Genomic DNA, 16,416 nt, shown 5'->3' on the forward strand with positions numbered 1-16,416 from the left:
TTATAAAGTTCTTTGGGATAGGCAGCTCAGTAGACACTGTAGACATCTGAAATCAGAAGAAATGAATCCCACCCCGGCTGCCTCCAAGCTCTCCTCAGCAAGCTGCAGATGAACACGGCCTCCCAAGTGTCCACTAGGGAGAACCAGGCCCCTGTCCTACCAGACTGATCATGTGTGCAATGTAAAATTATGCCATTTTTAAATATCAGCAGCCTTGCTTACATGTTCTAGCATGTTCTTGATTGTAGTTAGGCCTATTATATTCCCCTGGCACACTGGCACCTCGGATGTAATAGAAATTCACTGTGCTGGGCACTGAGCAGCAGGCCAGATCGTGCCTCAAATGGCTTCTAGTTTAAGAAAGGAGAAAACAGAGGAGAAAACAGGCAGATTGATGTGGGAGTAAACAGATACAACACAGCAACATTAGTCAGCACAGTAGGTAGTTGGCTTAGCACACTACTGACCCAGCTGTTGCGAAGCTTTTTGGCAGCATGATGGCAAAGCAAGAGTTCTAAAGAACAGAAGTAAAACAAAAGGAAGAGTGCTCTGCAGAGAGCTGGGAAAGGCACTGTGGGAAAAAGCACAAATGTGTTCATCTGAAAATGCAGCAAGTGGGTGATAGAAGCTGGTTCCAGAGGGTGAGAGGATGGAGGAATCATCTGTGCGCTGTCTAAGGGACTGAGAAGACTGACAAGGATTTTGACGGTGAAGAAACCAGTGTCTGGTTGATGCAACAGAAAAGAAGGTATTGAACCACAGATTCATTGCTTCTCTATTTTTGCATGGTCCTCTTCGATCTTAGATAACACTTTTTTTTTTATTATGTACCCTAAACAAGGATGTAGCACTGCAGTAATAATGTAAAGGAGAACTACTGCTTGCTTATACATTTTATAAATGTTTACAGTTCATTAAAATGACTACAGACTATTAATTCTACAAAGTTAAGCACTCAACTTGGAGGATGTCCTTATTAAAGCTATACTTGACCTTGACTGGCTGTGGTGCATTTACACTGTTTTCAAGTAATCACAGAATATATGGTTCTTTCCTAGATCGTTAGAGATGGGAAACACAAACACCACCATTTGTAAATTTCTGCTTTTTCTTTATACTTATGTACTGTTTTTTCCCCATGGCTTAGTTCACCATATATCTAGCAGTTTAAAAATATATATTTTTTTCATCTAAGAAAAACATATATTAAAAATTGTGAAATACTCAGACAATACAATTAGCCTATTCAACAAAATTTACTTGGATGCAATGCAGAGGATAAAGTAGTTAGCAATTAAGCCAAATGAGCTGCATAAACATGTGCAATGCAGCTCCCTCCTTAGTGCAATCTAGGACTGAAGCAATTAATCACAAAATATACATAGCTATAATCTGAGGTTGGCCTAAATATTAAACATAATGCATTTTTCCAACCTCTTCCTGTTTTTGTCAGTACCGCTCCTTGTTGTCACACCTAATGTGCAGCACACTGTACAAGCATAACACACACCACTTTCCACTATACCTCTGTGGACTGGTTTTATAATATACCAGATATTACTGGATGAAATATGTGTTCTTCAGCCAAAGACAACAATTTTCTGCCTTCATGCTGCCACTCACCACTTTTTTCCTTCCTTGTCTCTCTTTTTTTTTAAAAGCTTTTTGGTTTTTTGTTCGCCCAGATGTCATTTCAGAGATCCAGCCTGCTGAGCAGTGCTCCCTTGCACTGGTGCAGGGGAGAAAAGCCAGCTGTCACAGAAAACACATTAAGGAATTGATAGCTCCACATGACTGGAAAGTACTATATAAAATACTGCACCACTTATGAAACAGTAAAAACCTGTAACATTAGAGGATGATTCCCACATTAAACATCCACAAAAGAGAATAATTAAGGTCTTACAGGCAATTTTGAGAATAAAACATGTATCTATACAGAGAGATAATGGCTTCAAACTTTTATCTTTGCATACAGATATAGTGACCAGATATTCACTACTACAGATGCCCAAAACTACTTCAGCCCCTGTGGTTTTTCTTGGGAAGGAACCACCACCTACTCAGAGCCTGATTTCTCTCCCACTGTGCTACTGTTCCTTCCTTGCTGTGTAATGTTTAATTATGCAACTAGAAAGTTAATTCTTGAAGCTACATGTAGGCTACTTGCTAGTTGATCCTTAAATTCTTCTGACTATTGAAGTCCATGTAGTTTTTAAAAACAAAATGTTAAAGTTCTATCTTCCCAGAAGTTTGAAATACTGATAACAGTGTGTGTACAGTTCAATATAAAGTTCTCTGATGCAAAGTCCACTAAAAAAACTCTTCCTCGGAAATTCCACAATACTCTACATTCACTAGGCTGAATGATGAGGATGAAGGAAAAATTCACAGCCATCTCCTTTGCCATTTATTAGTTTAGCATGGAAATCCAAAGCAATAAATGTTTCATTGCTATGCTGAAAGAGCCATGTACAGTGAAATGCAAACCACACTGTGTTCATTGGTGGATATTAATTTAAATTCTCTGGCTTTCATATTCCAGTTGTGTTGGTTATACCGCTACGCAAATAAACCACAACAGGCATAGGGAGATTCAGCACCATTTCTTTTAGAGAAGCAGCACAGAAAAGTGACCAGGTATTAAAATTCTGGTGTGTAAAATCTTTTTGACTGCAAATATTGAACAGGGAACAAAACAATCCTTCCTCCTACCATTTTTAGTACATTGCCTAATTGTTATTGTTATAGGATGAGTAATGCTTTTAAACTGGATCTTTCTGCTCTGTATTGCTCTCAAGTGTCCCTATGCATGTTGCCCTTCAGCACACCACTGTTGGCATGCTTGTTTCAAAAACAAATATACTCTTACGTGACTGCATTTATCTACAACGCCAATCTACAATTTATGTGTCTGAATTTGGTCCAATTTTCTAAACGCTCCAACATCTCAGATTTTACTTTATCATTTACTCTTTATAATCCCTGTTAGCATAATAGTGGCAGGTTTGATAAGTGTACGATTCAGTTCCTATTGCAGGTCATTTACAAAGACATCAGATATCACTGGCTCTAACTAGCTGTGCTCTGAAACTGTTCCCAGGCTTGCTTTGTTAGAACCAGCTGATTTCTGCATGGAATATAAGGCTCTTACAGCAGTTAAAGAAAAAAAAAGAGACTGAAAGTAGGCTTTTCCCCATTATTACTCGATTCAAGCAAAGTACATTTTTGACCTGCGAAATTTTAGTCACGTTTTCAGATTAGACTACTGATAATACTAAATATTTCTGTTTGGCAATGAGACCCAAAGCTGCCCCTCTGTACGCAGCTTATAATATTTAAAAATCAGCATAATTTAAAAAATTGCTTTATTATTATGCGAAGTGGCTGAACACTGCAACAGGAATAATAAAGAAGAGAAATTAAAGCATCAAACAAAGCTGTGAGACGAGCGTGTGAGTGCTTGTGAGATGAGTGTGTGAACGTGTGACAGTGTGTGCCAGGCTGGACAAGCAGGTGAGCAGGGGACCCATAGGGTTGGTTAGAGGGCCTAGGATCCAGGCAGGGATCCCAGAGAGGCCTGGGCTGGTATTCAAGGGATCTGTGAACAGGGGTGCACTTGTGAATCTGGGAAGAGAAGGGCATGTGTGTGGTCACTTGTGAATTTCAGTTGCAGCCAGTCGGAGAAGACAGCTTTGCCTGTGTTTTACGTGAGTCCTGGCAGGGTTACTCATGGGTGTTGATAAAGGCAGCGCCCTGTCCCTGGCAGCCCGTGCAGCCCGCCATGGGAGCGTGTCCCTGAGATACGTGCTGAGCCGAACCACCAGCTGAACCTGGAAACCTGAAACCCACAGTCACCTCTGCCGGCGTGGGATGGAGAGACACCCACGTCTCCAGGTGCACCAGCCTGGGATCCAGAGGACAAGCAGGATTCCCAGGTCCTGGGGTCCCCCCAAGGCAGCAGATGTATAACATCCCTCGGGACAGTCACTTGAGCATCAGGAAATGCAGACGCTACAGCTCTTTGTACAGTCCTAATTCGACATAGTTTGTACCTGTGTTTCAAAACACTGTCTTTAATTACATTATCTCATTTATTTTTTCATGTTCAGAGTACAGGACAGATGAAGCTTACCTAATGAATTGCTGCATATCCTTTTTGTGCAGTTCCTTGGCCTCATTTACTGCATGACATTCAAACCTTAATCTGAGGATGAAGTGATTAATTTCCTGTGGGGTCTGTCAATAGAATATCCAGGTAGTTCACATTCAAGCAATATTTTCTTCATTCTGCAGATATGGGACTGAGGCACATAGGATCTCAGTGAAAAGTCACAGCTATGGTTCAGTGCCTATGCGTTAGCAAGTCAGAAGCATTAAAACAGGGAACATACTACTCATTTCCCCTCTGCGAAGTCTGGTTTAAATATATTTCTTAGTGAATACAGACCTAACTCAAGTTCTGCTGAGCTGCACACAGCTGCCTTAGCCATAAGACCACTTCTTCTGTCTCTGCAATCCTTTGGCATGTTACTGAACCACTTCTAACTTCTTCAATTAATGAGAAAGAGGTATGACTGTATTTTTATTACACATTTTTGAGCATCACTAAAAACAATGCCTTGCAATAGGATATATCAGGCAATATAATTAAAAACAAACAAACAAACAACAAACAAACAAATAACCCTACACAATGTTTATATGGTCTTGTCAGTAATGTATTTCCAAGCACGTGTTGGAAGAGATAAATACGTTGCCCCTATCCTACTGATGAGGAAGCTAATACACTAAGATTTGAAGAACAGTTTGCTCTGAGGTGAATGATTTAGCTGAGAGAGGAGCCTCTCACTTATGAAGCATTTCTTTCTTCACTCTTCTGAAACATTTTCTAACTATAGATATTATTTACTGTATCATCTACACATGGACAAATTCAGTTGCAGAGAGACAAGACAGTAATCAGTGAGAGAACCCAGTCCCATAATTCTGCAGTCAGTGATGCCCATGGGATTGTCACAGGCTGAGGGAAGTTCTGAAAATGCCACACAAGTTTCTGCATAACTCCAAACCGTACCTGCATGACCCACAGACAGACATTCATCTGTTTCCATAATTTAGCAGTTTATTCAGCAAAAATATATTCCTAAGACATATGTAGCTTAAATATAAAAATGTGTTTCTGGTTTTTAGGTAAACGGATATATCAGGTAAACAAGGAAAGTCAAGAAAGAAACCTTCCATAAAGGAACAATCGAATTATAAACAACAACAAAAAAATACTATACTTCTTAAACAAAATACTTGATATAGACTTTATCATTCCAGATAAGTCCCTTATCCCAAAGTGAACATACCAATCCAGCTGAAGACTCAGGCCACACAGCATATGTTCTTGACCAACCAAACACAAAAATCACATGTAGTTATGCCCTGTTTATTGTCTTCTGGAGTTTGTAACACAGAAAAATAATTCATTTACCTGAAGGTGAAGAATGTGTATGGACACTGCTCTTCCTGACCAATCGCTACCCGATTAAGAGTTTGTATATTAAATTTAAATTCTGTGGACGTGGCGCTGTGGTTGAGATGGGTAAGGTTTTATTTCCTGTTCTTCACAGGAAGGATATCTGTAATCCAGTAGTGAAACAGAGATGTGACTATCTTGGTGTGATCTGAAACAAAAAAAACCACATTCCTTTTGAAATACCCCTGTGGTATTTCTGAACATCAAAGAAAATGACTTGTGTTTCCATTAAATATTAGCACTCCAGTAAAATCAACGCAGATATTGGAGCTTGAAGACTAATACATATAAATTTCTACATAAACAGGTGCATCTTCTTTTAGGAGGTCAATTATTTGTATGAGAAACAATTTTATTTCTATATTTTGGAATGTCCTGTTTGTTATGATTCAATAATTCAGAAAAAAAAGAGATTGAAATGACGTGATCATATGGGTAAGGCTAAAAGAATGCAATCTTCTGCGCTTCTTCCTGTCTGGAGAGTATTTTCACACTTTATTATTTAATTTACAGTAGCACATAGAAGCCCCATTTGAGAATGATTTGTGTAATATAGACAGCTGCATTAAAGCCTCAAAATGCCATAGCTTCTGTCTTAATTCAGAGGTTATGTATGTGACTTCATTTATTTTTAATGACAGGACTTTCTACAGTTCTTATCACATTATATCACATTTAGGATGATTCTATAATGTTATGCTAATATAGCTTTCACATTTAATTTCCTTTTCTTTGAATGCTCATTCAAAAGAAAGGTTAAATTTAATCATTTTAGGGCCTCCGTATACCCAGTCTGTGCATTGTTGGCACACAGTCACTCTATTACTTCTGGTCTGCAAAATGTATCCCACACCCCCCACAATGGAGACATATATAAAGGACAATTCGCCAAAAAAAGGCAGTTAAAAGAAGCTTCTGGCTCTTCTGTGGGTGATAATTTCCTAGGCAACAAGGGAAGAGTATATTTGAGACTTGATGCTAACCAACAACGGGTGTTAACAGATAATGGAATAAAGCTGATGAGTACAGGCTGAATGAGTTCATAAATTAGGAGATAATGAGGTTGTGTGTTTTTTTTTTTTTTAATTAGGTGATCACCTATGCTTTAGTAATTGACGTGAAATGGGAATTAAGTACCCTTCATTTCCAAAGCTGCAGTTTCTCCCCAGTCCCAGCTCCTCTCCTGTGCCACCGCCCATGCAGGCTGCCGGGGTCCGGCCTCCTCCCGCAAATGGCCACTGAATTTCTGACTGTGACCAGCCAAGCCCCCACCATGAGAAACACGTGTCTGTTTGACTTCCCAACATTCTCTTCCCTGCATTGACGGGACACTTCAGGTAGAGGTAGGCACCTTTTGTTAAAGATTACCAAATAAATGGGAACAGTAATAGGACAATTTATTCCTTTCTACAGTCTGAGAATAATGACATTTTGAAATAGCCACATTCAAACAAAAACTCTTGGCCAATCTCAGCTTTGTATGTTCTCTGAAGTACAAAGCCAAAGGTAACCTGAAGGAGTAAGTTGAAGCACAAAGTACAAGGTAACTCGATGGACAATGACAACTAGACAGAACCACCAGTATCTCTTAACCAGAGAGATGCTTTGTTTCAGGTATGTTTTCTGACTTCAAAAAAACGACTAAAGATAATACCTGAAGGCTGATAATTTTTCTGTTTTAATCTCCTTAGCAATTTCCTCTTCCCATAAATTCTTCCAGACCCAACCAGCAACCCTGTTAGACCCTTCTTTGATATGACTGCAAATACTGAGATCTAAGAGCTTAAGATAAACCAGAAACTTTTAATTTCTTCATAATTTCTTTTTTCTTTTGGTTGAACCATGATTCCCAATCTGAATGACATGCTAAGAGGTGTGCAGGAAATACCAAAACATGGTCATGAACCAGTTCATGGTTTTCCATTTGTGATCTGCAGACCTTGGACAGCCCGTAGCTTTACTCTATGTGGTCTGTAAAAAGATACTAAGAAAAGCAAATTTATCATCAGTAAACCAGGTTTTATCATCAGTAGGCACACAATGGCTAAATGGCACTTTGTAGCTCCAGTGGAAAATTAGATTAAATCACCACATATATTTGTGAAGAAAGATATATAATGGTATGTTTACTAATGGAGAATACACATTTACATGAAAGAGATGGATCACTTCTCATTTTTTCCCTGTTCTTTCCTTCCTTGAATCAAAGATAAAACTGAACAAAACATAGCACGCATTATTATTCCTTTGATGCTGGCATCTTAAGTAGAAGCATAACCATGGGAAGAAGGGTTAACATATTGCTTCTTGAATTACAAGGAATAAAACAGGTTTATTTTGTAAAAATAATACACCTTGCTAAAATAAAGAAAACTTGTTTTCTTTTCATCATGTTAATAAAGAATGACCTTTTCTTCTAGTACATCACACCCCAGTAAATTAAACAAAACCGAAAAAAGGTAAGATAATCAGGCAAACTTGTAAAAAAACCCTGAGATTACTGTGATGTGCTGTACATTTTATCTTCATAAACAGCCCTAACCTGTATTTCTATACCAAGAACTTCAATTTGCTGAGACAACAACTTTTCGTAATAACTCTAACTTTTATCACCTGTCCATTGGAAATGAAATCTAAAATTTAAAAAAAATGGGCAAGACAATCTATTTTTGAGACAAAATTAGGAAAAAAAAAAGTATAATAAAAGCTTAATTCAAGGTAAAATTTCAGACCACTATATTCTCATTCACTGAAATTCATGAATTACAAATGGAATGCATTGTTAAACTCTGTTGAGGGAAATTAATATCTAGCAGGTGTTTAATTATCCTTTAATAATTTATAACAAAGTATTTTCCTCTTTCTTATGTTGTTGTACCTCATGAATATCAAATCAACTACTATGGTTACAACACTGTGAACTTGGAATGAGATTAGAATTGAGCCCGGAGTGACAAGAGTTACCAGGAAAAAAAGTGAAATGGAAGAGTAAACAAATTCAGGCTGTATCAGCAGAAACATAAACTAATTTTAAAAATCACTCAGAAAATTGTTTTCTTGTTTTTTAAGTGACAAATATACCAGAAAATTAGGGTAGTTGCATGGACTTGTTTCTAATGTGCTTCTCTCTTCTGTTTGACATTTCTGCTATATAAAACTAAATAGAGCAGTTTCCCTCAAGGCTGCAAAACACCACTGAATTCCTACTGTATTGAGTAGTATTTAGATAAGGCCTGTAAATAATATCTTGAATGTGGTCACTCCAACAGTTCGGTTTTAATTTAATCAACAGAAGCTGAATTAGGTCATTTAATAAAAGGCCAAAACCATTACCACTATTCCTGCTGGGTCCTGCTTAGTTTGCAAATGTGTATTACATGCAATGAGACTATCTGATTATAATTAATATGATGGAATCTAGGCTTGAAATTAATTCTTGAGTGCACAGAAGGATTTTGTTCTATGTATACTTGATACTATGAGACTTCAGATCTATTAGAACCTTAAGGGCTGTCATACTCCATATGTAACCTTATTAATACAAGAACACCTATGCACTACTGTAAATGTGTCCTTTTCAAAGTGCATCAGCTATGAACCCTCAGGCAGGAATTGCCTCTCGTCTGTGTTTTCACACTGCCCAGCATGCAGTAGGGTCCGGTCTTGACTGGGATCTTTAGCCACTATTATGCTGTAAATTATTGAATGATGTTACAAGCAGCAGTCTCCTCTTTGAATGTCATTGCTTAGTCTCTGATAGTAGCTATCTTATTTACGACACTGCTACCAGCAAAGTCTTCAAAAGACTCAGAGCACTATCTAAAATGCTTGAGATTCTCTTGTGCCATAGCAAGTCCTCTCAATTCTGATTAAATTCTTTGGGAGGCACATCTCATAGATTTGGCTGATGATGCAACAGAAGTAGTAATAACAAGCAACAATGATTGCTTAATTGAAGACTACTTGGAAAATGAATTATTATACCTTCTATGGACTACATGCTGATCCCCACATTCACTTGAGGAACTATTAGCTGGCCAAGAAGAAATTTTACTAAAATTATAGGGGTTATAATGGAGAACAAAAGGAACACAAATGAAATCAGACTTGTGCCTCAGGGATTTAGTAACAGAATAATTTTTCTTCTTATGAATGACTTTATAATATCATTTATTACAAAGACTGACTGCACATTTTTAGAAACTTAAACCAGATGTTTATATCTAAACAAAAAGTCATGCAGGTGACCAAGAAGAAGTGAAATAATGGGCTTTACTGATTCTTATACATGTAAAATTAATCCTTAACTTGATGAATGAAATCTCCAAGACAAACAAATTAATTCCCATTATTTAAAAAGAGAATGGATTAAAAATATGCTTTAGACATGATTAAATCTTAAAACAGTTAAGATTTTTAAAATACTGTTTTAAGAATCTGGATAATCTTGCTCTCTACAGTTGCTACAAAGTATTAAAAGTTTCTGTATTGACTGTAATCAAACAAGAAACAGGGAAAATCACCACATTTTTGGTGGGAATTATACTTTCAAATCTTGTATAAGCACACATTTATCAGTATATAATTTTTTACTACTTCCTAGTAAAATAACCTGTGACAAATCTGAATCTTAATGCACACAAAAAAGAACATCAGTGAATGAACATGAGTGAATGGTACGTACCAGGAGTCATCATGGATTGTTCTTGGAATGTTTTCAAAGCATCCTCCAATCTCTCAATATCCTGTAGCAATACAAGGGATTTCAGCTGATGCAGAAGAGTCACATCTGAGGGAGAGATGGTGCGAGATTCAAGATACTGTAAAAGCTCTTGGGCAGTTGTTGAATTTACAGCAGAATCCGTGCATTTTGCTTTATCTGGAAAAACAATTGGAAAATCACATTAAAAATATTCATTGAACACAAAGAATTTTTCAAATCATACTTTCTTTTCGAAGACAGCATCTCCCTTTTTAGTACAACTTACAACCAAATATCAGGTACTAAAGAGCAGCTTGCTCCTCCCATTTTTCGTTCAATACTAAAGCAATGGTAAGAGGGAAAAGTATCAAACTGAAAAAGGAAAAAGGACAATAGGATTCATAGTGACAGGAATGCAAGAGGAATCTGAATTTTCAAGGTTAGCACAGGAAGAAGCTGTGACGAAGAAAGTGCACTGTGGTCAATGCACTGTGTTCTCACTTCCTACACACTATGTATTACAAAAACATACACAAATGTGGAGACAATGAACAACTCCTTGGAACTACTGCAAAGCACTTCTGGAGACATTCAGTTCTCTTATTATTGTAATTTTACATTTTTATTTAAAAAGCAGGCATTAGAGCATGCAAGACAGCAGAGAAGTACATATGTTGTTTCTACAGTACCAAAGCATGAATTCATTCTTCCATTCCAGCAACAATCCATAGTCTGTCTCTTTAACCAGACTCCCCATAATTCTTCTGTTTTTACCAGCAAGCCAACTAAGAACAAATTTTTCCTGATTCAGCTTTCTTACATAGGTACAAGAAATACAATCCTATGTGACCATTTAAAAATACTGCTAAAAGCAATGGCTTCCAATTTTATGTGAAAAAAATGGGGAATGTTAAAGTCACTCAACTAGAAAAGGCAAACCGCGTAATGTCAGGTCTATATATAAACTGGGATTTGCCTAACAAGAAAATTAGTCACACTCTGATCTATGGATGTGACATCTATCTGCGGATTAACTTTACCTGAGAATTTCTCTCTACAGATTCTCAAGCTCCTGCAATCCATGATGACCCTGATCTGCAGGTTTGACAGCAGGGCCAGTCAGTCTGCCAACCTGGATTTGACTTCCTGGAAAAACCTGGATTTGACTTCCAGGAAAATCTGGAAGCTCAACACTTTTTCTTAAAATTCAACAAGCACTACAGCTGTGGACAATTTACCACGTGACTCTTCTGGGTCACGTATTAACTCCACAACTGTAAGTGAATTTACAGTTTTGCTCAGTTACTCTGAAGTTACACTATAGTAAATGCACATAGTTTAGCTTACTTAGCCATACATTGAAGTAATAAAATTCTTATTTTTGGTGATGGAAATACCTCAGCCAGAAAGTAGGATGGATTTTGAATACTAGGCTTAGTATGAAGACCTGACACAGCAGAAATATTCTAACAGTAAGCAAAGAAAATACTACATATAAATCTTGAGAAAAAAAAATGAACATGAAATCCCTGAGGTCATCTTAAAAGGGTTTTTAAAGTAATTCTGTAGTCTAAAGATGAATTTTATGGGACTAGGAGCTGACAGCTCTGACTTAAGATGGGCTCGTACAGGCAGGTAAGCTGTTTAACATTCAGCTCCACAAAGACAGGCAAGGCCATGCACTTAAAAAAAATGTTCACTACTTTTTTCCAGTTCTACAAGACAGTAATCATTTTAAAGATATGTTCTGAGCTGCGTAACTGAAGAACACTTGCCCTCAAGAAAACATATTTAATTCTAGATGATGCCAACATAACCTGGTGTTATGTACAGACCATTACTATACTAACCATGACAACCCCATTATTTCTAAAGGGCATTCATGACATAAGCACCATATAAGCAGCTTTTTAGGAAGCCACAGTAGGAATTTAGTGGCCAGGTGAACATTCAATAGGTCATCAGGGATAACATCCATACAATTCTTTTTAAAGTGCTACGGAATGTGCAGTGAACATCAGTTCACATTCATCTTGTTCACAAGTGCTTTATGCCAACACACTTTCCCAGTGCCAACAGTATCTTCCTCCTTCCTCTTGGATGTCGTTTGTCTAGATTTCCTTATATATTACAAATAAATCTCCTGGGAAGGAAAACGTTCTCAAAGTAGGTTGGTTCGGAGAGAGTAAGCATAAAAATAGTTTAGGATAGCAATTACTGTCCTCATTTGAAGCTCTCTGGAAGCAAGTCATCCTTCTAGATGTTTGCTTGCAGAGGAAAGAAGAATTTGGTCCATTTTAACCAGTCCATTTAACTCAAGTGCACTGGAATGTATTAAAAAGAAGAAGGAATATTATGCATATTTTCAAAGAGTGAGAGACACAAAAAGATAAGGACCACAGTTTCTTACATCAATGTGGATTCTTCCATGTACACACCAGAAAACAGGACAAATACTATGTCTTATTGAGTTCAAAAGAGATAATTCTCTACCAGATTTTGTCTGTTCTACAGTAATAAAAAGCACACATCTGTTTTCCCCTATGTGGTAATAATACCCATGAAAAGAAAGGAGAGAGAGTGGTACATACTGTCAACAAAATATATTTGTTGCGTTGCTTGCAAGAAGTCCAGAACGCTGTCTGTCTTTTCATCGATGTCTTTTAAACCTGCTGCTCCTTCTCCGTTGTTTTTGTCAGGCTGGTATGTAAAATCCACACCAGTAGTTTTTGTTACCAAGCCAGCTGCTCTCATTTTTTCTTTCCGTCGCTTCTTTTTCATTTTCCTCTTTTTGTTTTTGCTTACTTTAGGAATGTCTATCTGCTGCTGCAGCTGTAAATTATCTTGAACAAGAGTCTCTTGCATTCCAGATTCTTTTTGTTCTCCATGTAAATTATTAGAGCTTTGCAAACTGTTCTTTTGTTTCTTTCTTCGAATCCGCTTTCTCTTAGTTTGTCCTTGATATTCCTCCTCTGCAGATCCAAAAGAGACAGGATAGTTGTAAATATTAAGATCTGTAATAAGCATTTTGGAACTGCGTACAATGAAATATTACTCCCTTCAAACTCTGGGATGTCTGAGTGGCTCTAACCTTAGTTTTATGCTTAGAATGCCTTTCAGTTCTACAATGTCAAAGTCAACTTTTCTGAATGCATTGAGTAAGAAGACAAGTTCCTTTCCCTTCCGCTTTCAATAAAGACTGTACTCTCCTTCATCCTACATACTTTATATCACACTTACTTTTTTAAGGCAGACAATACGGTTGTAGAGAGAGTGAAGTCAAAAGAATCACCAGGGCAAAAACCATTATGGACAGAGTAGGGAACACAGGATGAGGGAGCCCCACACCATCAGCTGGTAAACTTGACCACTTGACCAAGAAGAAAGCATATAATTCACAAAAGAAGACGACAGCACTTATATCAATGATATCCCTCCATGATAGTGCTGTACCTTAAAAACAGAAGGCACCTATTTCTGATTCTTCTACTTTCTCCTCAAACATCATCCTCCTTTGGGATATTTTACTGCTAGTTCAGCTTTCGACATCAGTTTATAGGGAAAGCTCAGAAGGCATCAGTGACCTTGGTAAGTAACCTCCAACAGCCTGTCCTGGTTCTGTCCTTCCCTTTCTACATTACAATTTCCTTACTAGCTAATTCTTCAAAAGGCTCAAATGTCAAGGGAAAGAAGTCCCTCTTGCTCTCCAAGACAGCTTTGACACTTCTTTACTCAGATCTTATCCCCATACACAAAACCAGAGTTCTGAAGTCTTCTCCGACCCTGAACTGACTGCCTTTCCCATAGGCTCACTTCTGAGTTTAAGCCCTCGTGGCACTAGCAAGGGAACATTGCCAGAATCCAGCCTCCCTTTGACCGCACTGCTGCTGAAATCCGTATGCATACCTACAATAATGGCTGCCTAATTAACTGAAATTCCCTCTTTCATGTTCTAACAAAATCCTCACACGTTTCGAACATCACCGAGTGCAGAATGTCAGTGTTCTTCTAATGTCTTGCTCTAGAAAGTTAAGCCATTTCTCTTTCCCTCATCCTCTACCTGACTGTTTCTAAATTCCTCACAGTGCACTGAGCCCAGTGCTCTCATTTACCTGGTCTTACACCATTCTCTTAGAATCACAGGATCTCTGCTTGCCTAACGCTGGTGTAACGCAGGAGAGCCACCTGAAGCCCAACATTTGTTTCCAAAGGATCTGCAGAGTCCCCTGAACCGCCTCTGACATTCACAGCTTGTTTGGCTTTCTCATCACTCCTCCCCTCACCAGTCTTTGCCTCTATTTTCTCTGTGGTTGGAGGCATTCTCTTTCATTTCTGTTTCTTTTTCTGTCTTGAACTCTGTCATCTCTGAGCCACTTTCTCTCTTTAAATATCACTACAAGACTTTTAGTTCTTTAGCTGACAGATGACTCACTGTGAAGCAATTTTCCATACTTTCTCTGAATAAGGCTGCATAAAAATAAATTTGCTGTATTGTAATTGAACACCACAGCACGTCAAAAACACACCAAACACCAAATTGTACCCACAGAGTGGAATGTTTTGCATGCATGGTATTTGAGCTAAATATCTTTATACATGATTTGGGCATATGGGATGTGGGAAAAATAACGTCTGTGTCATTCTGTAGGAATAAAATATCAGAACTGAAAGCAGATATGAATGGTGAAGGATCCTACAAACAAAACATCAATGTTTCATCTCAGGACCCAATTTGGATTTTCATGGGAGTATTTGTGTTATAATAGGTGAATTCCCCTGTAAACATAGATACACTGTTCCATAAAATTCCTCAGCCCTCTGTTAACCTGAGCCACATTGTTTTCTAATAAAGCTCCTCTAATCTGTGCCCTCAGCAAAGTGGCCCAACATGCTCTTGAAGCATAAAACCATCGGTGAATCTCCGCAAAACTACGGCACGTTGTGCAGCCAAGCACCCTCAGTTGGTCTGAAACCACTTGAAAGAAATGGTAGAAGGCAGAACAGGGCTTAAGATAAGTGATGTTTCGAGTGAAGTCCAAAAGTTTGTGTATCCTTGGTTGCTCAGGACAGCAGGTCTGAAGAGACCAGGGTGAAGCTGTTAAAAGGCAGAATGAATGCAGTCTTCCCATAGGTGTGTTATTAAGATAAATATCCCATTAAAAGGAAATCAGAACTGTACCGAGTTTCCTCCAACACAGAAAACAAACCAAAATAGTTCTCTTCGGGAGTTAAACTGGCAGTCCACTAACAGTTTTTGTCATTCTTTGCCCCGTATTTTAATACCTCTTTAGAACCTACTGCTCCATGCATCGGAGCAACTAGTGATTCAGCATCAGGAACAGATGAAATCAGATGCTGATAAATGCAAAGCAATGCACATGAAAGAGATTCATTTGAACAACTCACTGCTAGGGTTAGACTGAGGTCCTATCAATTCAGGAAAAGCAAAACAAAAGCCAGACATGCATCACTGTGGAAAGCTCAATGCAAACATTTGCTCAGTGGGTATCAGTGATCAAAACGGCAAACACCTTGTTTGCACATGTAAGAAAGAGGATGGAAAGTAACAGGAAAAATATTCCAAAGCTATTATATAAATCTGTTGTACTCTTCAAGCTTGTTAATGCTATGTTTCTTAACATAATCCCAGCACAATAACATTTTGGTAGACAAGAGGACTGTCACAAAAGTTATGAAAAAAGATTTGTATTATTTGACTTAAAGAGTAATGAACTGGGCTCTGTTTCTGCCTCCTCATGCAAGAACAAGATGACTTCTAATTAATGTGAGCTGTTTCACAAGCAAATAGAAGAAAGTAAGTACTTGTTTTACAAATGGTACAGATAGCTTGTTGAATTCACATGTGTGTGATATGCACAGGAGAAGAGAGCTGAAAGGTATTCAAGAACTGCTTGTTTATATAGCCAGCTCTGCTAAGATATAAATAAGAGTTGTACAAGAAGTATAAACCATAACGTTTAGGTCACAGCCCACACAATGATCTTAAATGTAATGTTCAGTGGGATTCACCTCCTACATCTTTAGCTGTGTGAAATGAAAACACTTAGCGCACACTTAGACCTGTGCTCTCTCTGATAAACCAAGAGATGCCGGCATCCTCAGAAAGCAATTTACCTCATCCTAGAGCAGCTCAATGGCAACACACCCTGAAGGTCTGCAGCTCTCT

At 38.0% G+C, this 16,416-nt stretch overlaps 1 protein-coding gene across 3 annotated transcripts in view; it reads right to left on the minus strand.

The window, feature by feature from the left end:
* LOC139828908 (glutamate-rich protein 1-like) overlaps positions 1–13,193 on the minus strand; it is a 32,779-nt gene extending 19,586 nt beyond the window's left edge. Inside the window, exons 1-4 of one of the 3 annotated variants that reach the window (XM_071813688.1) lie at positions 12,821–13,193; positions 10,212–10,406; positions 5,483–5,675; positions 4,136–4,304 (exon numbers count right to left, since the gene is read on the minus strand). In XM_071813688.1, coding sequence (XP_071669789.1) covers positions 5,602–5,675; positions 10,212–10,406; positions 12,821–13,094 — 543 coding nt within the window. In that variant the 5' untranslated portion in view covers positions 13,095–13,193 and the 3' untranslated portion in view covers positions 4,136–4,304; positions 5,483–5,601. Of the gene's footprint in view, positions 1–4,135; positions 5,676–10,211; positions 10,407–12,820 lie in introns of all 3 variants that reach the window. The other 2 variants (XM_071813689.1, XM_071813687.1) reach the window with 2 other exon arrangements.
* Between the last annotated feature and the right edge of the window lie 3,223 nt (positions 13,194–16,416).

Source organism: Patagioenas fasciata, chromosome 12 (assembly GCF_037038585.1).
Source record: "Patagioenas fasciata isolate bPatFas1 chromosome 12, bPatFas1.hap1, whole genome shotgun sequence".
Taxonomy (NCBI): Eukaryota; Metazoa; Chordata; class Aves; order Columbiformes; family Columbidae; genus Patagioenas; species Patagioenas fasciata.